A 23,974-nucleotide genomic window follows, 5' to 3' on the forward strand; every position below is an offset into this window, starting at 1 on the left:
AAAGACAGTTGTCATTGATACGATTGCAAGGTCAGGCAAGGACAGTCACAGAAATCTCCCTGCAGGAGAAAAACATCTTGAACTCTGAGATGGAGTTAAAAAGGAAGAATAATAATATACTTTGGATAGATCATCAAGATAACATTAGCCAAATTTGCTCATAATTCATATTCGTTCAGTGTATAAGCATTTAGCACTAGAATATTATAATATTTGTTTAGCAATTACACATTAGACAAAGATGCAGACAAAGGTGGCAGAAAGGGGGGCCTTCAAAGACTTCTAAAGGATTTTGTTGAAAAAATACAGAATATACTTTAAAAATAAGTTATTTTTATTATTTCATTTTCAACTTCACCATTTTATTTAAATAACACAGTTAATTTAAACTAGTCACATCAGTCATGACCTTAAATACCTACCCTAATACTGTGAGGGCAGTACAATGTTCCAGGCACAGGAGACTGAGGGAAGGGCCCCCTGCTGTGGTCCTAGGGCCAGTCCCCTGAGCAGGAAGGAGGCTGCAGCTGTCCCCCGGCCCTGAATGGGGACAGCAACCTTCCTTAATCCCTTCTGACCCTGAAGAAAACCAGCTGGATCAAACTTCTAGGGCAGTCCTACTTTTAAAAATACATGCAGATAGAGGGGAAAGGTCAGGAATTAATGATGTTAAGAGTCAGAGCAATGAAGTTCACAATCCTCACAAAGGGGTCCCAGAATAAAGAAGATAAGAAGCAGGCGAAGTCAGTGACAGGAATTGTAACAATGTCGCTCTGTGCTCTGAATGGAGTCCTTGCTGCGCCCACTGCGACCGATTTTTAAAATGGGCGTGTTTCTTTCTCTTCCTCTCTCCCGGCTTCTCCGTAATCTCCCCCCTCCCTAATCTCAGGGGAAGCAGGATGGCCTTTCCTCCCCATCCTAGGCAGAGTTATCTGTCCCTGAGCACACACCCACCACAGGAAGGAAGTCATCCAGACTTTGAGGATGGCACCAGAAGGTCTCAGAATTAACAAGTGAATTACAATTCATGGAATGTAGCCTTTGAGTCACCTCTTTAAAAGCCGTCTGTTCCTGCCTATGGGCAGAATCACAGCCTCTGGGACAGGGGTCCCCTGTGCTTCTCCTTTGCTAGCACAGCAATAAAACTTCTTTACCCTTTTTCTCAAAACTGTATCCTCCTTATTGGATCGGCATGGGAAGAAGGACCGAGCTTTCAGCAACAGAAACACAAATGTATGAAGGATGGTTTTTAATACATTGATCTAGAAGGAAAGGAAACTTTAAATAAGAGGCATAAAAAAAAAAAAAAAAGAGCACAAGGAATAAGAGACAGAAAGATGGTAGGCAGAAGGGGGAACAAGCCAGGAAGAAGAGCAGGAGGGTCTGGGAGGGAGCAGCATCAGGTTGCTCCGGCCCAGCATGGGGTTTCCATCTCTAAGCCTCGCTACACAGCGTTAAGGACGGGAAGACACTGAAGAGAATGAGGAGTTATAACGAATGTACAGAACGCTTTAATTCTAGGCTATTAACTTGGAAGAAAAGCCATGAAGAGAGCCGCAGGCCCTCTGGGAATAGTTTGAGGAGGCCCTCCGAGTCCAACACCACTATTCCTTCCCAGCATTCCTGCATGTACACGCTCTCCCTGTCTGTTCCCTTTACAGGGAACTTTCCTGGGCAGCCAGGGAGAGGCTGCCCTGAGAGGGCACCGGGTGAAGCTGGGCATCCATCCTCCACCCCTCCCCAGGTCCTCGGATAGGCCGAGGGAGGACCCTGAGCACCGCACTTCAGCACTCGAGGTCGCCCAGGAGAGGAGGGTCAGAGTGGGCCCCGGACGCCCAGTCTCCTGCCTCTGGTTCCGCCATGGGTGGCAGGATGAGCGGAGCCATGTCACAGATGAAGAAGTAGGGCCGCAGGACGCCCGAGAAGAGCTGGCTGAAGCTGTAGATGTGGGACCCATCGGAGACGTTGTAGAAGGAGATCTCGCCCGCCTCGTAGTCCAGGAAGACCCCGACGCGGCGCGGCCGCTCCGGCTGCAGCAGGGGCACGGCCGGGGAGGCCAGCACCATGTACTCGCTGCCGCGCAGCAGCCACAGCGCCCAGACGCCGTTCTCAGGGGCCGGCGTGGCCTCGCCCTTCCGCGGCGCGGCGTCCTGGCAGACGCCCAGGCCCCACTCGGCGCGCTCCCGCACCACCACCTCCCAGTAGTGCCGCCCGGAGGAGAAGCGCTGCAGGCCCAGCACGCAGGGCCAGGTGTCGAACCGCTCGGGGTTGCCGGGCACGTCCCTCCACAGCTCCCCGTCCTGCACGCTGCGCAGGTCGGCCGTCAGCAGGAGGCTGGGGTGCGCCGTGGCGGGGTCCAGCTTCACGTCCACTGCGGAAAGAGCGTGGAGACGTGAGGGCACCGAAGGCTGGGGAGGCCGGGGAGGGCCGCACGCGACCCTCCGTGTCTGCGGAGGGACCTGAGCAGGGTCCTCACCCAGCGCCGGGGTGTCCGCGGCCGCCCTGCATAGCCAGGGTCAGAACTGCCACCGCCCGCAGGGCAGGTCAAACGCGCGCTAGGCATCTTTTCATAGGCAGCCACGGTACTTGGGTGAATTCGGGCTCCTCTGTGTTTACCGTAACATTTATAAACTGCTGGGGATTGTTTTTCTCAAGACCTATAGGATCATTTCATTAGATGAAACCCACTACTTTCAAAGTGATGTGACTGTGGTCGGAACTGTACACTGAATCCTGTGAGCTCCACGCCCTGGTGTTAGTACCCTCAGGATTATGTGCCATTATACAACAGAGATTATTCGGAAGGGTCTGACCTAATCCCGTGAGCCCTTTAAAGCTAGAAGTTCCTCTAGCTATCAGGTTGGTGGCAGAAGAGAAAGTCTGATCTGGCACTGCCAGGATGGAAGGTGGAGAGTCACATGAGAAGGTGAGAGAGCTCTGAAGCAGAGTGGCCCCCACTGATGACCTCAAGAAAACAAAGACCAGTGGCCATACGGCTGCAGGTGACTCCAGCTGGAAGGAGATCCTTCCCCAGACTCCTCAGAGGGGCTGAGTCCAGCCAACACCTTGGTTTGGGCCTTGGGAAACCCTACCCCTAACCAACGGAGCCAGCTGCCCCCACCATCAGGTCTGATCTTTGGACCTGTGAGCTAACTAGCGGGTGTGGAGTAAAGTGGCTAAGTTTATAGTACTGGTTCTATAAGAACAAGAACATCTAACGTGTATCGTGAAGTCCCAGCAAGACTGACGCAGTATTGGCTCACACACATAGTGATCTAGATCAAAACCATGCAAAGTGGAGGGTGGGCAATACTCTGAAGACTTCCTCATAAGCAGTCAAAGAAGTAAATTCATGAATTTACTTAATGACTGTTACTACTACTACTGTTCCACTTCATCTTCAAGCCACAGTGGTGAACGTCCACTGAGACCGAAACCCACCTGCGTGGCTACATCACTGGGATCTGCTATGTGAAACCGGGAAACCACCCTCAATGTGACCCCACAATATAGAGGAGATTCAAAGACTTTACTGATTTCCCCAAACTCCAGAGGAAGCGAGTACCAGCCTGAAATGCAGCTCCCGTGGAACTGGGGGCTCAGATTGCAGGTCAGGTCTCTGCCCGCATTACTGCTCCGGCACGATTCTCAGCTCCGATTTTAGCCAGAGAAATCTGTGAAAGAGCTTTGTCTACATTCTCCTCTTCTTTTCTCTGTACCCCAACTCTCAAGGGCAAGGGGACCATTACCCCCAGCAAACTGCAGTTTCCATCTGCCCAGTGGCCACCAGGGGGGCGAAGGGACGCTCCTGCACCAGTTGGCACGGTGAGGACCTGCTGTCCTGGAGATGCTCCTGCTCTTTCCAGACTCTCCGGCGCCCATGCTTTCCTTCCTTCTCGGTCTCTTGCTCTTCTCCTCTCCCCTGTCACTCCAGGGACAGACCTGCGGTCTCAGAATGGGGACTGCTTCTTTTCAGCTCACACCGTGGTTCTGGGTTGGCTCACTCCGAACGTCAGTTAGATCCCGGTCACGTGCTCCGGATGACAGTGTGCAGCTCCCGCCTGGCCCTTCCCCTGCACGTGCTCATCTTTGGACTCCTCTGCCTCCCTGACCAGCCTCCCAATGCTCCGTGTCTGCCACAGCACCGACCTGCCCTGCTTGGGCCCCAGCTGCAGCACGGCCATCGGCACAAGCAGCCTTCCTGTGGTGGTAGTTTGGAGGTCTGAGACCCCGGATCCTCCTCGCTTTCCTCTCTCCATGACACACGGCTCATCAGGAGCAAATCCCAGCAGCTCCGCCTTCACGGCCTGCCAAGGACATGGCCATCCTGGTCACCTTCTGTACCAACACCAGGTCACCTGTCACTCAACGGTGACGAAGGATGCCAGCTGCTTCTCCCGCTGCCGTCTCCCTTCAGCACAATAAAGCACCCAGAGGGTGAGCACTCAACAGCAGGCCAGCTGTGCTGTTTTCCAGCAGCTTCCCAGGGTGTCCCGTTCTCTACGAGTGAGTGCTGAGTCACAGAAGCCCACCCCTCCAGCCCTCACTGCCCTGTCCTCCCAGTTCCCAACACACCTGCCACCCTTCCTGCTGCCAGGACGCTATGCCCCACCCCGCCACCCAGCTCGTTTGTATTCTTATAATTATTAAATGCATCCCTTGTAGAAGTTAGTGGGTTCCACTGTTTCCTGGTCACCTAGTTCAAACCTGGAACCTCTGGCCACCCTCATCACACTCTGTCTTCAAAGTCCATGTCATGTCCTCACAGCCTGGGCATCTTCTTCAATTAAAGTAAATATTTGCAACATGAATTTCGGACCCGTAGCACATTTGTTTTTGCTGTTGTCATTCAATGATCTATTCCAAGGTGAGAAAAGGGCTGGCACAGAACAGACGACAGGCTGGAGTCACTCATTAACCACTTCATTCAGCAAAAAGAAAAGGCACGTGAGACCTGAGTCTGGGGGGTGCCGTGACCTTCCTCACCAAGTCATGCAGCTCGCGTCCATTCATCTGTCCACCAAACCAGTGAGTCCCTGGACCGTACTGCTGAGCTGGGTTTTCTCATCACAGGTCAAAACTCCTTCCCTGTGAAGCCCTTGCTGGCCACAGTCCGTTGGCATTACGTGGCATAAATCAGATTTTAAAATGAAACTGTGAAATCATTGAATCGACACCATTTTAAAGAACAACAGGATCAGAGTGAACAAAGAAACCTCACGCAGACCCTTTGGGTGTCTGCAGCTGGCACTCACTCAGACTGTCACCAAGGTCCAGTCCCCACTCCTGCAGGCAGGTACACGGCTCCCCACCCCCCACGCAGACCTGCCCAGGCGTGGACGCTCTTCAAAATGGAACCCTCAGGAAGCCACGTGGCCCCTAGGCCTGGAAGCCACGGGCAGTGCATGCGTCATGATGAGAGATGGGGTATTTTTGGTCTTCATCCCATTTCCTGACACAAGGGTTCCAAAAAGCCCTGGGACTCTCCAGAGAGACAGCGTGTCTTTTGTATGCTAATGAGATGGCTGGTGGCTGGCAGCTGGGTGGCCTCAGGATGAGGACTAGTTTTCAGGGAAACCCCCTGGGATTAGAGGGCTGGAACCGTCAGTCCACCATCCCTCTGCTTCTGGTGTCATTGGTCACACCTGCTCAATGAAGCCTCCATAAATCCAAGGACTGAGCTTACCCATGACTGGACCCAGGGAGATCCTGGAAGGAGCACCCAGAGAGGGCGGGCATGCCTCCCCCGCGCCCCCTGCCGGCTTCTTCCACCTGGCTGCTGATCAGGCTCCTCTGCCACACCCCACACAGTAACTGACCAAGTGTGAGTAACCCCCCAGCACTTAACTGAACTCACAGAGGGGGTCACGGGAATCTGCTCTGCAGTTGGCTGGCCAGATTGGCACAAGCCACAGCCTGCTTGTTCCGTGATCCTGAGGCAGGGCTCGGTCTTGAGGAACCGGACCCTCAACCTGTGGGGTCCGATGCTGCCTGCAGGTGGACAGTGCCAGAACTGAGTGAGTGGGAGCCAGCCGGCATCACAGGAGCACCTCCCGACTCCTCAAGGGAGAAACCCATGTGTTCTGCAGGGCTGAAGTGCTGTGCTTGGCAGGCAGGGGAAATGCTTGTTTGTTTGTTTTTTAATAACCTGTCTTTTCTGTGCTTTTAGCCCCAGGAAAGAGGTGGAGCTCTGCCTGCCTGGGCTCCTGTGAGAAGCCTGAGCAGCAGGAGAGCAAGCTCCCACAGGAATCTAGGGACTTGGTCTCTGCTGTGGCCGCAGGCAGGAGGCAGGTGAGGGCCTCAGCAACCCCACACCCCAGGCCGCAGGGCTCCACCCACCTTGGAATTTCCTCAACATTTCCCGCATGCCAGGGATGCGACACAGGGTCCTCAGCTCCATGGGGATGGTCTCTGGTTCCAGCGGCTTGACAGCCTTAGTTCTGAGAAAAAGAGAGAACCCGGAGATGTTAGTATGTCCACCACCAACCCTCCCCACCTCCCCCACCCCTCTCTGGAGTGGAAAGTGCACCTACCGGCTCAAGACTGCTCGCACACCCTGGAAGTGAGAGAGACACAAGCAGGTGTGAGTGCTTCCCAGTCCACTGGGGACAGGCCATGACAATGTCTTTATAATGTACTAGAAATAGTTAGATGACCCAAGACTGCAGGTGACAATGAATCTCTGTTAATTAAAGCCAAACAGGCTATAACTGAATCCTCACATGACTCTCACATAAAAAAAAATCAGTAATAATTAGAACAGAATCAGACTACACAAAGTGTAGGTTAATTCCCATGAAATCTATCAATCAATTATCAATTAATTGTCAATCGGTAGCTCTGGTTATTCGGCTATATTAATAGTAACATTCTGCACTTTATACAGATGGAGTTAGGGTAAAACCCCTAAATAGTTGCATAATTACTTGAGGAACAGAGGTAGGTATGGACATGGAATCCTGCGACTGGCTTACGGTTCAGGGGTGGAGTGCCTGCCTAACATGCAGGCAGCCCTGTGTTCTGTCCCCCGAGCTCCAAAAAGGGCTGCCCTCAGTATCTCTGTAAGATGACCTCAAATTCGAACTCTCTGAACCCACATGCAAAGCTACTAATTGTCTAAAGAGATAGGAAAGGAAGTCATTACTATCTAGCAACAGTGTATCTCAAAGCAGATAACGATACAGGTCACCTGTAACACGTTTGTCTTCTTCCCTAAAAGTGGCCAACAGTCAGGCAAATTCTGACAGGGCATGAAAGCAAGGAAATCATTTGCTTATCCTTTATGGACACGATCAGTCTTTGTCTTGACCAAATGGGATACAATGAAGATTATTGGTATCAGAGAAGAAAGAGAACACAGACATAAATTATGCAAGAATATATTCTTCCTATGATTTTTACTATAAATCATTCTAACAGTTATGTGGTGCAAAGAAATACTCATTTTAAATAAGATGTTATGTGAGGTAAGGCAGTGAATATTATTATTGAAAATGTTTCCTGCTCTTATTTGCTACCCATCGTTAAAAAATTAATTTCTTTTGGCCCTTTGTTTACTCATCAGGATATGAGCCCAGTAATGATATTGGTAATGGGGATAAAGATAAAAATGGACAGATTAAATAAGATGCCTTTATTTACAAAGAATTCTGTGCACTAACTTAATGATTCCCCATTAGATGCCACACTATTGACAACTATTTGCAAATGTTACAAGACTGCTAATGGGTTTATATACCCGGCTCTTGCAGGGTCCAGAGGCAAGTCAGGCGGGACAGACTGGGCCAGCTGCTCAGTGGAGACCTGAATTCTCTTTTAGGTTGGGATCCGGCCTGGGTCACTGGGCTGAGGCGGAGAGAAGAGGGCCCAGGTGCAGGCTGGGGCACAGCAGCATGTGTCTGTGACCACAGGCCCTTGGGAGGCTGGGGCAGGAGGGTGGCGGCTCAAGGCCAGCCTGGGCCACTGAGTGGGCCTTGTCTCCAAAAAAACTTAACAAAGTGCTGCTCTATAATCCCAACAGATTGAGAAATCTGCTGAGGAGGGAGTCCACGTAAGGTCTCCCCACCATGCCTGGGATGGTGGGGATCGGCGTCTGCCTTAGGATTTCACGCAGGGCTCCAAGCTGGGCAGTGTGATGCGCTGATTGCATTTCTGCCTGTTTACAATGAAATGTGCTGCCAGGGGCTTTTGGGGTTGGACGTTCATGAAAATCAGCAACATCATCATTGACAAACGGACCGTTTCTCAGCGAGAATAGCGCAGCTTGTCCTTGCCCTCGCTGTTTACGGTTCCATAAATGATTATTTTTGACCGATCACATGTTTCAGTTTGTATGAGCTGTATGGTTCTCTGGGTCCCTTCTGATTCGGGCCTGGTACTCAGTAGTGAGATGCCTTCAAGGAAATACTGCTGAGCTCTGTTCCCAGTGAGCCCGAAGCCTTTGCATCCGCATGCCAGGTTGCCCCTGTCCCTCAGCCTCTGTGGGCCGGTCTCCTGAAGCCCGCCTCACCTCCAGCAGACCCAGGGCTGGGCGCTGACACCTGTCCTCCAGCTCCTCCACCAGCTCCTTCAGGGCCTTGCTGTGTTGGACCACCTGGTTCTTACTGTCCCGCAGTCTCTGCAGGGTGGCTCGCTCCTCCTCCTCTAGCCTCCGCAGCTGCAGCTGCTCTTCAAGGGCCAGAAAGCCTCGGTGCTTCTCAAACTCCAACCTGAAGCGCTGCCTCTGCATCTCCACCTTCTCCTGGAGCGACAGGCAGGTCACATCAGGGGCTGGGGCAAGGCATCCGGGCCTGTCTTCACGTGGGGGATGGGCAGCTGGAGAAGGACCATCCAGCGCTCCCCCAGACCTACACCTCTGAGGAACGCAGGAACCAGGGGCCGTGAACGGGAGAGGTGGCCCGGCGGGGTTGTCAAGCTCAGTCTGAGGAAGACTGTGGATGCGAGCTCGCATCCTGCTGCAGGGTCGGAGGCAAGGCCTCCCCCACAGGGTTTCAATATCAAGATCAAAATGCAGTAGAAAGAGGAGCGTGGGGACCAGCTGAGCATCTCACCACTGCGGAGCGTGGGAGCCAGGTGACCACACAGCGGAGGCCCGCTCTGCTCCTGGAGGGTGGCCGGCCAGCTGCGAAGGGACTAGAGAAACCCAGGTGAGGAAACGTGAGGTGAGAATACATGGATGTTCTCCTGTCCCGGGAGAAGCAAGAAACCAGGACAAGGTCGGTGTCCTCTGCAGAGCCAAGAAGAGCTAAATGCCCCGCAGGCCGTACTCCGGACTCTTACGCTGGTTCCTGCCCGAATCTCACATCTAGGACTCTTTATCGTGGCTTTTCTGGTGCTGGATGGAACCCCTGGCTTCACGGGGCCGGGAAAGAGCTCTGCCCCTGCGGCACCCCGGCCCTCACACTGGCAATGTCTGAGGAGAGCTGGGGACACACCGTGGACAGGGCACCCTACCTAAAGTTTACGCCCTTGGCATCAGTAGACAGAAGACTAGCTTTAAACTGAGTGTGAGCTGCAAATCACCCTCCCAAAGGTCTGCACCTCGGGTTGTCTGTTTTGTTTTTAAACCTGATCATTTCTTGGTTTAACTGAAAGACATGAATAATCACTTTTTTAAAAATGCAGGTAATATTTCTCCCGAGATCTCCTGAAACTCAGTACCTGGAGGTGTTCTGGTTGCCACTCTCAGGAGGCACCACCTGCTGCCCCCATCCCTGGCAGAGGCGGGAATGCTGCTGAGCCCCCAGCCTGCCCGCAGCACCTGCCCCTCTCCACAAGGAGCCCACAGGCCCAGCTGGCCGCAGGGCCAAGAGCGGCCACTGCCTTCCTCCATTTGCATTCTCACCTCCTACCGTTTTCTAAATCACTGGATTCTTACGATCGTGGACCCTTTCTCAGGCCAACTGACTCTGAATTGCACATTCTGCTTTCTGACAGCACAGCTCATGGGCTGTGTGGAGAGGAGGGCTGAGCATTGCCCCGGGAGAGTGGAGTCTTGTGGGGCAGCAGGGAGGGCGAGGTGGGGGGCGCGGCAATCCAGCCTCCTTCGCGTCATCCCTGAGCACCACAGTTACCTCTGGACATAAAGAAGCAGTACTACTGCAGAATTCAGAGCTGAGTTTCATCAGACCTATGCTCATATGAACATGAGTACGGTGAAGATCATGCGTGTCTCTGGGTCTTCGAACAGAGGTGTTTGCATCACTTCTCTGTTATGATGTGCACTAGAGGTTTTTAAAATGTGGGATTCAGATCTTGGACTTGGGTTTTGATTTAATAGATCTGTGAACAGGCCAATATTCAAAAAATTAAATATTATTAGCTTTAAAAAATAAAAATTGTTAGTGTTTAACTTTACCTGTATTAGACAGCAATAGGAGAAGATAAGACTTATTTCATAAGAAAAATGTAGCCAAAATGGTCCTTATAAGCCAGGTACAGTGGTGCACTGTAATCCCAGTGACTCACTGAGGCTGGAGGTTCACAAGTTTTGGGGCCAGCCTCTACAACTTAGTGGGACCCTATCTCAAAATAAAAAGTAAAAGGGGCTGGGGATGTAGCTTAATGGCAGAGCACCTTGGGTTCAATCCCCAGTACCAAAAAAAAAAAAAAGAAAAAAGAGGTCCTTATGAAAATATCTGCCTGAAGATAGTGTATCAAACTAAATTTTTGAGGAAGGAAATAATATAAAAAAGAATTGAAGAGGAAGGGTGATTGGGAGGAGAAAGAAGAGGAATTTTCTATAAAACCCATCTGCTCATGTTACCTACTGCCTCTGTATGTGCTCCACCCACCCACCCACGGCTATACCAGTCATGGCCCGGGCACGTGGTGGGCTGGACCCACAACTCCTTGTTGAGGGGTGCGCTTGCTGCCTCCGGGGCATGTCGGGGGCCAAGCATTCCCCCTCTGCAATGGATGGCAGTGGCACCTGGAGCCTCCCCAAGGGTGGAGACCGGAAGCATCTCCAGGTAGCGAGGAGCAGCGGGGAGGAGGGCATGCGGCCAGGTTCACAGCCACTGTGTGTAAATGAAATGCAGGAGAAGACAAGGGGGCCGGGCTGCTGAGGGGCAGAGAAGAGGGAGCACGCGGCTGCAGGACCCAGCAGGCTGAACTTCCCCTTCTCTTCCTGTGCAAGAGGGTCCCTGGAACGCACACATCTGTTGTCAAGTCATGTGACGTTCACCAGGCAGTTGTCTGACAAATACACTTTGAAACTGCAATAGCAGGTGACAGCACCACGCCAGCAGAGGGTCTTACACTAAGGTCGGAGAGGAAAGTCGTTTACAATCTGGACCCGGTCGTGTGGACAGAGGTAGAAACAAAACGAACAACGCGATTTGGGGTCTGGGACATTAGGATGGCCGTGGATGTTTTCTGGAGCAGCTAAGTAGAGGGCGACCCAGGAGGACAGCCAGCCTGCAGCTCCCAGGCCAAGCTCCTCCTACCTTCCACAGCACCGTCTTCCTCCCCAGGTTGGCCTCCTGCGTCAGGGCCTCCTCCATCTCCTTCCTCACCAGCTCCAGCGCCCTCTGCAGCTTCACCTGTGTGGAGCAGACCAGAACCTTACAGACCTCGGTTCAGTGCCTACCCTTCCCCAGGCCTGTGAGGACCTTCCTGGATCAACTGGAAAACTCTAGAAAGCAGGTGAACACTTCCCACCTCACCGAGAACTCAGTTAACACCAGATGCAAAGATTTATCAAAAAGCATGTTCCTTGCACCATTCCAATAGCAAAACTATAATTACTAAAACGTAAAAGTGAGTGTCAGAACATTTTATATCAACATGATAGGAAACTTACAAGAAACACAATCACGACGTCCAATGAGTACATTTTATAACAGTGTCAGTTTTGGAAAAAAGAAGTGCTTACGATGAAAATATGAAAACTAGACAGAAGGAAACGAAAACATTGTTAGATGAAATGTCATCTATTGGTGCTAGTTAAAGGGTGATGCCATTTCTTACTTATTAATCATGATGAGAAAGGGGTTTATTATCAGTACTGTAAGTCATACTATTTCACCAGAAATAAATCTTGTTAGTTAAAATATTTTACATGAAGTCAGGCATGGTGGTGCATGACCATAATCTCAGCTACTTGTTGATTGAGGCAAGAGGATCTCAAGTTCAAGGCCAGCCTCAGCAACTTAGCAAGGCCCTAAGCAACTTAGTGAGACCCTGACTCAAAATGACAAATAAAAAGGCTGAGGATGTAGCTTAGTAAGTAAAGCCCCTCGGGTTTCAATCCCTGGTAACAAAATAAATAAATAAATAAATAAATAAAATAATAATAAAATAAAATATTTTAAATGAAAAACACAACATTCTGTAAATCTTACAAAGAGTAAAATAAATGCACACACACAAAAAAAAAAAAAAACACAAAACAAACAAACAAAAACCCAGAAATTAAATCTCTCTTCAATGATAGGACCCTTCCAAGAGGCAAATACATGTTGTCATTGTTTTTTACAGAGAACACCCATAAAGACACATACATAAATATGCTATTAGTAGGAAAAAATACAAATACAAAAATACAAATAACCTCCAAGGTTATTCAAGAAATCTTACATATATATCATTCACTTTAAAAATACTATAATGTTCTACATATGGTAACGTTAGAATTCACAGGGGCATCTGAACAGAAAGAGGTATTTGTTTGGTGTTTGCAAGGAACTGAGCCGTTCACACTTGCAGATGGAGAAAAGCTGCCCCAGGGTCAAAGACACTGAGCAAAAGCAAGGAGGTGAAAAAGGAGGTAGAGGCGTGTTTGGGCACAACAGTGATTAGGCTGGTTTTGCTGGGTCCCCTGTTTGGCTTGGATAAGAGCAGAAGGAACAGAACTCCGGAACCTAGAAAGTCTCTACTGACAGGCTAAGGAGTGTGGATGGGGCCTCTGTGCTATCTAACCAACCACTACTGGGAACACACAGTAGATCTTTAGTGCTATCACAGCAGCCCAGTTCGTGTGGCCTTTCTGGATTTAGACAGGCAGGAGCTTTTCAGGGCTAGCTAGAGAGCACTAGTCCCTGTGTTTTGTAGAGGATACAGGAAATCAAAAGGAAAAACCAAGAGAGAAATTTGCAAGAATGTCCAAATGAAAGTGGCTCAACACCCCAGTCCTTAAAACAAACAAAGAGAATAAGTCAATAAATGCTTTAAGAAAGCTAGTGCTTGGAACTTCTTACACTGCGACTGAGTGCTTTAGTTAACTGTGTCGGTGGATTACAGGCAGCCTCCTCGACCTCTTCTGCGCTGGCAGCTGCTCTGGAGGTGGGGGACATAAATGGGTCCAGAACCGGGAGGAACACGGGAGGGGAGAGCCCTGTGCAGAGTCCCTCGGATGCCCTCTCCGGGTCAAGCACCTCTTCAGGAGGACGTTCCAATACTCCTGTCGAGCCAGCGGCCAGTGCGCTAGGCCGCTCATTCCTACTTCAGGGGACCCAGACCGAGTCCAGGCCCAAGCTATTCTTCACAAAGGTCCAAACCCGAGGGCTGTTTGGTGCCCGTGAAAGTGACCTCGGGACAGCACGAGGCAAACGCTGCGCCCTGTAGGACTCGCACCGATGGAAGCGTGCACATCGAAGGTGCAGGACAGTAACCATGACAGACGGCGCACAGCCCGCGGGTCCGGGAGCCGGGAGGACTAAGGCCAGCTTGAGAGCGCAAGGAGAGTCTAGCTCCCAGCCCGCCCCACGCGAGCTGGCCGGGGCGCAGGCAGCCCGACCTCCTGCGTCCCCCAGCTCTCCCGCTCTGGTTCCGGACCCACCGCTCACCTGGTAGCACCCGGCGGCCTCCTGCAGCGGCGCCGTGCGGTGGCCCCGGTGCTCGGGCGTGGTGTCGCAGACCCAGCACAGCGCCTCCTGGTCCTCCTCGCAGAAGCGGCTCAGGTCCTCGCCGTGCCGTGCGCACTGGCGCGCCCCCGCGGGCCCCGCGCCCAGCCCGAGCTGCCGCACGCTGTCCACCAGGCTGGCCAGCTGCCGGTTGGGCCGAAAGCTCGCGGGGCGGAAGGGGCTGCGGCACTGAGGGCAGGCGTACACGCCGCCCTGCGCGCTCTCCGACTTCTCGCAAAACTCCGAGATGCACCGGAGGCAGAAGCTGTGGCCGCAGTCCACGCTGATGGGGTCCTGCAGGAAATCCAGGCACACGGAGCACCGGGCCTCCTCCCGCAGCCGCTCCCCCGGCGCCCCCGAGGCCATGGCGCCGGCCTCGCCTGGCCCTGCGGCTGCCGCTGCGCCCGCGGCGCGGGTTATCTCCCCTGCCGCCTGGCACCGAGAGGAGGGTTCATGGCCAGGATGGGTTATCGCTGGCTGGGGTTCAAGAGTCTAAATGAGCCACTCCTGCTGACTATTTACAACTTAGACTCCGTCAACCACAGGGATAAAATTAACATTTGAGTAGTACTCACCTCCTAGGAAGCTGAGCTCTTCTCTTTTTCTTTCTTTCTCTTTTCCTTGTTCTTCCTTTCATTGAAGAGAACATTTTTATTTGAGTGCTTTGATATAATGCCACATTTAAGTCATTTTAGGGGGGAAATTTATGAAATTTGTCTTATCTCAAAAGTTTAAACTCCAAAGTTTAACGGAATTTTACAAAGTATCCAGAAGCGCATAAATGAAGGGAATGGTCTGATGCCAGCCCGACTCTGAGGTCCGCACGATATTCCACGTGAACTCGACACGGTGGGCACACACTTGCCTGAGGGTGAGCCCAAGCCGCCCTTCTGCCTGGAACGCGGAGCGGCCGCTCGTGCGTCTGCCCTCGGGAGGTTTGAAGGAGAGCTCCCTCCCTCCCCCGGCATTGCTGATCCGCTCCACGGTCGCCTATGCAGCTTGGTTTGTAGCGCGTACTCATTGCTTCTTAATCTTCTTTCCCCAAAGCTTCAATTTTTCTGTCTTCCACGAATTACTTAATGATAAAGAAATGAGGCCCCTAAGAGGAGACACCATAGATGCACGTAGTAAGGTCCACAGCCCAGCAGCGATTCCGAGTGTTCTGGAAACTTCTCGCCCGTTTCTGCAGACCTGTAACAAACGGACTGGTGTGTTGTAACTGGTGGTAGAGGTCCGCTAAGGTACTGCCCAGAAGGGACACTTCCCAAGGCCCCCAGGGCAGCTGTGGGAAGGGAGACTGAGGCAGGAGCAAGTGACTAGCTGTCCGAGTACGTGAGGTCTTCAGGGTCATCCAGAAAGCTGGCAAGTTTGCAGGCGTGTCTCCTCTGAGCAAAATGTGATTTCACTGTGGCATTTTAAAGTACAGCCGGCATGCTTCTGGCAAGTCAGTCTGTGCCCGATGTTCGCATTTCTCGGTAGCTATGGAAACCTGGGGACTGTGACTTGAGGATGAGGGAAAGAGCTAGGACCTCCTCGCTCCAGCTGCCTTGAGAGCAACTGGGAGAGATGAGAACAGAGTCAAGCAAATAGTCCTCACAAGTCATTAACTGGGGGAAATGTCACTCCCTGTCCTGCCAGAGCAGAGGACTCTACAGTAACCCGAAGGAGTGGGGACAGAGCCTGCGAGGTCTCTGCTGAGGTGGGGGGTGAGGGCAAGCTGCAGGTAGACCCCCACCCCAACAGTGCACACAGCGGGCTGGGGAGGGAGCAGCTGGCTGCACCAGGTGACCAGAGGCGGCCAGGCAGGCTCATGCAGGGCCTGATGAGGGGCAGCAAGATAAATTTGCAGGGAGTGGCTGGGCCTGATGACTCAGGTCCTGCTGTGCTCTGAGGTCCAAGCTTTATGAGGAGCTTTGGTGGCCCATGGGGTGTGAGGGATCTTGAGGTTCTTTGCCCAAAGGCGAGGTGGACAGTTGGACTGGATAGAGGCTTGAGAACAGCCAGTGTGAGCAAGACAGTAACGATGTGGCGTTTGAGAAGAAAGGGAGCCGGCCAAGGCCTAGACTTAGGAAAGCCGACCCTGGCACCAGACTGCAGGCTGGGCGGCTGGCTAGGAGCTAGGCCCCTTTCCCTGCTGCTTTCCTCTCACCCAGGAGGTCAGTGCCAAGGGCCTCCCACCAGGCCGTGCAGTGCAGAGGTCACATGAGCCAAGAGGCTCCGCCTGCCAAATGGAGGTCCTGGCGTATGCTGAATGTACTGAACCGAAGACAGAAAAAGAAATGCAAGAACAAGTGGGAGGAGGAAAATGATCAGGAGATAAGCTGCGAGAGGCAGGGAGGTCTCTGCCTTCACTGCTGCATCCTTAGGACTTGAAATGACTGGCACGAAGGGACACTCAGCAAACACTAGCAAGTGAGGGAGTGAACAGGAGCAGGCAGCTAGAAGGTGGTGGGAGAGCCAGAGGTGAGCACCATGCCTGCAGTGCGGATCTGTCTCTCTACATACTACACGTATGCTCTGTCTGTCTGCATGGCTCCGGCAGAGGCTGGAGTATCTGTCTTACAAAACTCGAAATGCAATAAAGCAACCTATGTGCTCACATGTAAGGACAAATTGATAATTAGGCTCATTCGAACCCAGATACCCTTGTGCCTGGCAGGGTAAGGAAAGGTCACTGTTTCTGGTGGGGCCATGGTGCTTTTCCGGAGGCTGGGGTGGAGTAGGGAGTCTGCATCCTGTTTTATAGTTGTTCATCTAAACTTCTTTTCTTTCTTATAAACTTATCTAATCAATAAACACAGCAACACCATAACCAGTACTCTTTTCAAATGGGAGGGAGTGTGATGGATTGGTCCATGCAAGATCTGGCGTCTAGCAAGTAGGAGTAGCCCACCTCTCCTTTATTTTATAGTCACACAGGTGAAGGGGGCGTGGACCAGGAGGGGCTTCTTCTGTAGGGAACAGGATGGGGTGGAGCTCGGGAAGCCCTTTGCTCAGGGAACTAGCATTTCAATCAGACGGTAAGCCACTCCCACAGAGGGCCACCTACCCCACGATCAGAGCAGTCCCTCATGGCTGCCAGTTCCTGGGACTCAGGCCTCTGTCAACCACGTCTGATTCTGCTAGATATGGATGGCTCCCAAAGACTTGTTAAGCTGAAATTATTTTCTTTCTTCCTTTCTTTTTGTTTGGGTACTGGGGATTGAACCCAGGGGTGCTTAACCACTGAGCCACATCCCCAGCCCTCTTCTATATTTTATTTAGAGACAAGGTCTTGCTGAGTTGCTTAGGGCCTCATTAAGTTGCTGAGGCTGGTTTTGAACTCCTGATCCTCCTGCCTCAGCCTCCCAAGCAGCTGGGATTACAGGCCTGCACCATGGGTCCTGGCCTAAAATTGCTGCCTAAGCTTATTCTCTGACACTGGAGGCTGGGAACGAGGTCTGTAACAAAGTTCCCTTGTGAGCAGACCAGTAGTGGAGTGGATGGTAACAGCCCCACGTGATCCCCGGCCACTTGCTTCTTTAAGTTGAATTCCTGTTTTCAGGGCTCTCTTCAGGGTGAACAAACACAGCTTTGTGCTGATGCTCCTGTTCTGAACGTGGTTCTGGTGCTTGGCCTCTCCTTGCTGACCCTAACCCTGAAGGACTTGGGGTGCAGAGTTTGGGATCTCCCAGGGGAACCCTGCCCTCTAGGCTCCTCCCCTCGCCCTGGCCTGCCTCCTCTGAGGCCATCAGCCGGCTGGAGTGCAGAACCCACGTTCTCCATTCTCCTCCACTGCTGGCCTCAGCTTCCACCCCATCTGGTTTGGGCCCCTGGTCCTGTTTATTGGCCAAGGCTCTCGGCTCTCCTGGTCCCTCCCTAGTCTCCTTCGGTCTCCTCTCTGCCTGAGGCATCCCCAGTCTCCCCACCCCACAGCCTGAGCGCAGACCTCCAGAGTCCCAGGCCTGACTGCATTTCCCTCCAGCTCTGTTGGTTAAAAGCTCTCTGCTTCTTTCCACTTCAGCAATTGTGAAGCCAGAATTGGGGACAGGCAGTTAGTGTAGAAACAGGGGATCAGGTCAAATCCAGGAAAAGGAGGCATGAGAGCCATCTGCCTCTGGAAGTTGGAGACAGCCCCTGGGAGAATGGAATGTCAGGGATCTCCAGAGCCCATTGATGACCAGATTTACCTGTGCTTGTCAAGGACTGCAGGCAGGGAGCTGCTGCTTAGTGCCCCTGGGCCCTTGACGGCTGAATCACTTTGGCCCTCCCCCTGCCCCATCCGCTTCTCACTTTATGCATCTCATCTGCAAAACCAGGCCTAGTCAGGTAGGCAGGAAGGAGAGATAAGGGGGGAGAGAACTGGAGAACAAGAGACCTTAACCTATAAAAGATGTAGGGTGCGCTCACTTCTTGGGACTCTAGAATATCAGCCATGGCCCCCTTCTCCCTCCCAGGAGAGGTCTGTTTGTTACTGCTTTTAAATAAAACCTGCTTAATATGCTTGCCTTGGCGTGCTTCTCTAGGGTTCAAACCTCAACATTAGAGGGAGCAGAACTCGTCACCGGTGAACGGTGGTATCAATTGCACCTGCATTTGTACTCCTGATTTTTTTAATGTGGCAAAATACACAATGCAAAGATCTACAGTCCTGATTTTAAGCAGAGAGGCAGTGATATTGAACACACAGACTGTGTTAAATACAGTGATCATCTACCAAATGGTTCGTGGTGTAAAACCGTCACTGTCTGCTGGCCCAGTGGCTGGGATGGCCTTCCTGCTTTTGCTCTCTCCCCTGACCACTCCAGCTGCCTTACACGGGGGGGTCTTGATACTTGCCTTTTCCATCAACTTAAAACTCAGTATGACATCTGCAACAATCACCCTCATGGTGGCATACTGAAGATGTTCTTATTTCTGAGCTCAATAGAGTTTCACTTACACACACACATGCACACCCCACATTTTGACTATTGATTCCTCGGTCAATGAACTCCTGGCGCCTTTCATATTTTAGCTACTGTGAACAATGGCGCTAGGAACACACAATCATCCATCTTTCAGACCCTGCTTTCAGTTCTGCTGGGTGTGTACCTGGAGGTGGAACTGCCTCATCCTGAGGTGATTCTGTTTCCATTTCTCAGGAGTCTCCGTACTGTTCCCCACGGGTGCTGAGCTTATGTTCCCACGGTGCCAAGGCTTCCAGGTTCTTTACAGGCCCCCCTGGAGCTGCTGTTTTCTGCTTTTACTTTTTATTGTTTTCCATTTTCAGTGCTCATGATGGATCAAGCCTCGGGCCTTGCACAGGCTGGACAAATGTTCAACCACCTGCCATGTCTCCAGCCTGTGTTCTGCTGTTGGTTTCACTGACTTCATGAGTGGGAGCCGCTTGCCCCCGTGTTCTCCCCAGAAGCCCTACTGAAGCCCGGCCAGCCAGGTGGTCACTCGCTCCCTGCAGGTGCAGCACCAGCCTTCCCTGCCCAGGGAAGGGTGCTGGTACCCAGCATACCTCTGTGCTGCCATGGAAGGAATTCACGGGGAGGGCCAAGCTGGGACCACTCCCAGGGGCCAGTGGTGGTGACAGTGGACCAAGGCCTACCAGATGCTGATGCGAAGGAGGACATGCCGGCCTAGAGCGCTGTCCATGCCCAGAGCTCCAAGCAGCGCACCTGCATTTCAACAAACTGGCTCCATGTGATAATGTTACGTTTACAGAGTGGTCTGACCGGGCACCGTGGCACAAGCCTGCCATCCCAGGGGCACCGGAGGCTGAGGCAGGAGGATCCAGAGTTCAAAGCCAGCCTCAGCAAGGTACGAAGCAACTCAGTGAGACCCTGTCTCTAAATAAAATACAAAGTATGGCTGGGGATATGGCTCAGTGGCTGAGTGCCCCTGAGTTCAATCCCCAGTAATCCCCCCAGAAGAGAGTGATCTGTATCATTATTTTATGTAATCTGGCTGATTCAGGGCAATATTGTATTCCATTCACATTTGTATTCCAAAGTCCCCTCCCTCTGAGCCAGCACAGGGTGAAGTGGACCTCTCTGAAGGAGGAGCACCTTACCCGCTCCGGGTGTCAGAAGTGGGGACTGCCGGGCTTCAGCACTCTGGGGCAGCGATCCTGGCTGTGGACAGGGCTGGGCTGGACAGCACTCCTGTGTGCTCTGCCGACTGGCCACAGGCTGCCACTTACTAGGTCAACAGATGATTTCAGTTGCCACGCACCAGATATGGGGCTTGAGACGGCAGTGACTAAGAAGAGAAGCCTGTAGTGCATGTCCTGCTGCAGGGGAAATGGGCACAAGGACACAACAGTGACACAGAGGGGCCGTGTTGCCAGACGAAAGTACTGGGGGGGGGGGGCAGCAGAGCACAGGCAGTGTATGTGTGTGTGTGTGTGTGTGTGTGTGTGTGGAGCAGAGCACAGGCAGTGTGTGTGGGCAGCAGAGCACAGGCAGTGTGTGTGTGTGTGTGTGTGTGTGTGTGTGTGGAGCAGAGCACAGGCAGTGTGTGTGGGCAGCAGAGCACAGGCAGTGTGTGTGTGGGGAGCAGAGCACAGGAAGTGTGTGTGTGGAGCAGAGCACAGGCAGTGTGTGTGTGTGGAGAGCAGACCACAGGCAGTGTGTTTGGGGACCAGAGCACAGGCAGTTTGTGTGTGGAGGGCAGACCACAGGCAGTGTGTGTGGGCAGCAGAGCACAGGAAGTGTGTGTGGGGAGCAGAGCACAGGCAGTGTGTGTGGGAGGGGAGCAGGACACAGGCAGTGTGTGTGGGCAGCAGAGCACAGGCAGTGTGTGTGTGTGGGCAGCAGGACACAGGCAATGTGTGTGGGCAGCAGGACACAGGCAGTGTGTGTGTGGGCAGCAGGACACAGGCAGTGTGTGTGTCTGGGGAGCAGAGCACAGGCAGTGTGTGTGGGGGGGGAGCAGGATACAGGCAGTGTGTGTGTGTGGGCAGCAGGACACAGGCAGTGTGTGTGGGCAGCAGGACACAGGCAGTGTGTGTGGGCAGCAGGACACAGGCAGTGTGTGTGGGGAGCAGAGCACAGGCAGTGTGTGTGTGTGGGCAGCAGGACACAGGCAGTGTGGGGGGGGGGGCAGCAGAGCACAGGAGCATGTGAGCTGGGCCGACCTCAAAGTGCACACAGCTTATGTGTGATCTCGGTGCCCAGGAGGCCTGGCAGGTGCAGTCTGCCCTGTCACTGGAGGATTCTCCTCAGAGGAAGCCGTGTACAGGGAGCAGCGGGAGGTGAGGGCTGGTGTCTTGCTGGCGTGCTGGATGCTCAGGAATTGCATGTGGCTCCTTCTTGGGTGGCCCTCCAGGGGCACCAGATAGAGCCTGCTGTGGCCAGGAGTGCACTTTTTGTTGGTAGGAAATGGATCCCAACCGCAGGCTCACAGCAGTCACTGCCTGCCCCGTGTCTACGCTGCCCTCCAGGCTCCAGTTTGGAAGCCCTTGGATCAGGGTGGACTAGCGGCTGTGCATATCCTCAGGGACGTTCCAGGGAGGCTGGCTGGGCGGTCCAGCAAAGCTGTGGGGCGTTCTGCTGGCTCCCAAGGCCACCCAGCCCCAGCCGCTGCTGCTTGGATCTCATTGTCTCATGGGACAAATGTGGGACAGGTACGCCAGGCCCCCTGCCACCTCTGGGCGAGGCCTCCGGGGAGCTCTCCAGTGCGTTGGAGGCCATCTCCGCCTCCGGCTGGATTTTGCCTAGTTACGTGAAACTGGGGAGAAAGGCGGGGCGCTTCCCAGGCGCACCGACCTGCGCACTTCTGCAGGGGCCGCCTGGAGCAGATCAGGGTTCGCAGGGGCTACTGTTGAGGTCAGTTCAACACAGAGGCAGGCGCTCCCCTTAGCGCTCCTACGACGGGACCATGCGAAGAAGGCCTGCATTTATGGATCTTCCACGAATTCCTCTGCAGGACAAGAAGGAAAAAACGTGAGTCAGAAGAAAAAAATCTGCTTTCTATGAAATTTAAAGAAAGATAGAGAACATATTTATTAGATTAAATCGTGGCAGGGTGAGAGGAAAATCAGGGAAAAACTTTGTTTGAAGGTGGTTTCCCAAAAGTGGAAACAAGAGGCAAAGCACTTAAATAAACAAGCAAAAACCAAAGTACAACAAACAAATCCAAAGGATTAGAGATTCTGGCATAAACTCATTTTGGAAATGGACATATTTTCAAAGTGTGTAAGTAAAGGGAGGTGATCCTAACGAGGCCCTTCAAAAGTAATATTCATCTAAAATCCAACTTCATAAGTGAACTTACTCCAAAGAGCAGACCTTCCTGGATGGATGTGGTGGTGACAAGCACCAGTCCAAGCAGCTGCGTCCAGATGCCGGCCCGCAGGCTCACCGCGCGGTGGTGGGCAACCCTGCAGTGCCCGAGGCCTCCTCTCCATGGGCCCCTGATCAGCTCCTGAGCCGCCCGGCAGGATGGGGACTTGAGTGCCTCCTGTAACTGTCACTTGTTCTGGTCTTTGGTGCCCCCCGGGAGCTTCATCCTACAGATGCAGCACCTGCAATCCTGGGACTGTCCCAAGAGCAGTGTGACGCAGAGACAGATGTGCAAACCCGCGTTCCCACCGGCCCGAGTGACCCTGGTGCCCACACAGACTCACTCCTCTGCCTGTGCCCTGGGGTGGCAAGGCGTCTACATACATAAGGAGTGGTGGGGTGCTTTGCGTGAGTGTGTGGCTCGACATGGCCCGACGTTCGCTTGTCCAGATGCCGGCGCCCAGCCGCAGAAGGCCCCGGAGGAGGAAGAGGAAGTGCCGGTCTCTGGGGACCAGGTCGTCTGCAGGAGCCCCTTGTTCTGAAGTTTCCTCATCTCCATGGTGTGTTCCAAACCAAGCTGTTCCTAGGGGCCTTCTCTCTCTAGTTATGAGCCAGTGGTGACAGGATAACAGCAAATCAGCTGCGAGTTTCAAGATGTGGCTGTCCTGGAAAGAATGATGCTGGCTACAAGCCTGCTTATTCATCCTCTGTGGCTGGTTGCTTCAACTAATTCCCTAGTCTTACTCAGTTACTTGAGTCCCGAGATTGGTTCTAATTTTGAAAGAGTCATCTTGCCCAGTTTATCCTGGGACATTAACATATATTAATAAAATACAATGTCACCTATCACTCTCCTGGGCAGAATGCAAAGCACAATTCTTAGTAGCCCAGGGCACCAAATAAATACACAGACAATACAGCAAGAAATGACATAGACTGTTAGGATAATCCCAGTCCTTTATTTAAAAAAATTAGAAATAAAGATAATACATCTGACAGTAATTCTTCCAATAACGTGGATTGCAGGACTTGATTTCTTGGACCTGTAATGTAGCTGTGGCATGTCAAGCCCTCTCTGCAGGTTAGCAAGGGGCTGGATTAGGCAGAGGCGTGGGGCTTTAGGGCAGTAGAGCCTTGATTGGCACTCCCGGGAAATCCCTCCCCTGTGACCCTGGCTGAGGCAGTTCCTATGCTGACAAAGTTGAGTTTAGGGTTTGTCCACAAGCCATGCCCCTACCTTAGTTCAGGATTATTTTGTCTATGAAATTACAGCATCAAATTTTAGAAAACACTTGGCTATCCACCCATCTATCAAAGCATTCTGTCCTTCTGTAATACCTAGTCAAGTGATAGTCTTCCACACAGCTTCAGCATGAGTTTTAGAACACTCTTACTTTTATCAAAATATATAGCAGCCTTAACGTAACCACTAGATAGCTAGGCTATTCATGAAATCAACAATATCATGGTGATAACATATCACAGAATTTCCAATTTCTCTGTACAGTAATAAGTAACTGTACACCTATGAAGAAAATTTGAAAAACTTTACTGGAGAATATATAAAACATTGAAATATTAATCCGAGATAAAATTTGAGCATTTACACATATTAGTAAATGTATTGATGTAGTGTGACATACATACATGGATACGTATTTTGGTTCAACACCATGATCTTGTGTGTGCATGTCGTTACTTAGAATTGAACTCAGGAGCTCTCTACTGTTGAGCTACTTCCCCAGCCTGTCTTTAAATTTTTGTTTTGAGATGGGGTCTCGCTAAGTTGCTGAAGCTGGCCTAGAACGCACTATCCTCATGCCTGCTCTCCCAAGTTGCTGGGAATGGTGGGCAGGCACCACCACACCCAGTTTT

General features: G+C 52.2%; 1 protein-coding gene across 1 annotated transcript; it reads right to left on the bottom strand.

The window, feature by feature from the left end:
* Window positions 1–643: 643 nt before the first annotated feature.
* On the bottom strand, window positions 644–14,412 carry TRIM58 (tripartite motif containing 58). The gene is made up of 6 exons (XM_079143649.1): window positions 13,788–14,412; window positions 11,448–11,543; window positions 8,510–8,740; window positions 6,534–6,556; window positions 6,340–6,440; window positions 644–2,371 (listed from the first exon to the last, which is right to left on the bottom strand). The coding sequence occupies exons 1-6, from the start codon at window positions 14,208–14,210 to the stop codon at window positions 1,785–1,787; spliced, it is 1,461 nt and encodes a 486-aa protein (XP_078999775.1). The 5' UTR covers window positions 14,211–14,412; the 3' UTR covers window positions 644–1,784.
* Between the last annotated feature and the right edge of the window lie 9,562 nt (window positions 14,413–23,974).

Source organism: Sciurus vulgaris (genome assembly GCF_902686455.1).
Source record: "Sciurus vulgaris genome assembly, chromosome: 6".
Lineage (NCBI taxonomy): Eukaryota > Metazoa > Chordata > Mammalia > Rodentia > Sciuridae > Sciurus > Sciurus vulgaris.

Bases quoted from the DNA above. Each gene is read 5' to 3' on its own strand.
- TRIM58 (XM_079143649.1), bottom strand. From the start codon at position 14,210: ATGGCCTCGGGGGCGCCGGGGGAGCGGCTGCGGGAGGAGGCCCGGTGC. The intron at 8,741-11,447 runs GTAGGAGGAGCT...CTGTCGCTCCAG, and splicing joins GGAAGACGGTGCTGTGGAAG to GAGAAGGTGGAGATGCAGAG. The intron at 6,557-8,509 runs GTGAGGCGGGCT...TCTCACTTCCAG, and splicing joins CAGCCCTGGGTCTGCTGGAG to GGTGTGCGAGCAGTCTTGAG.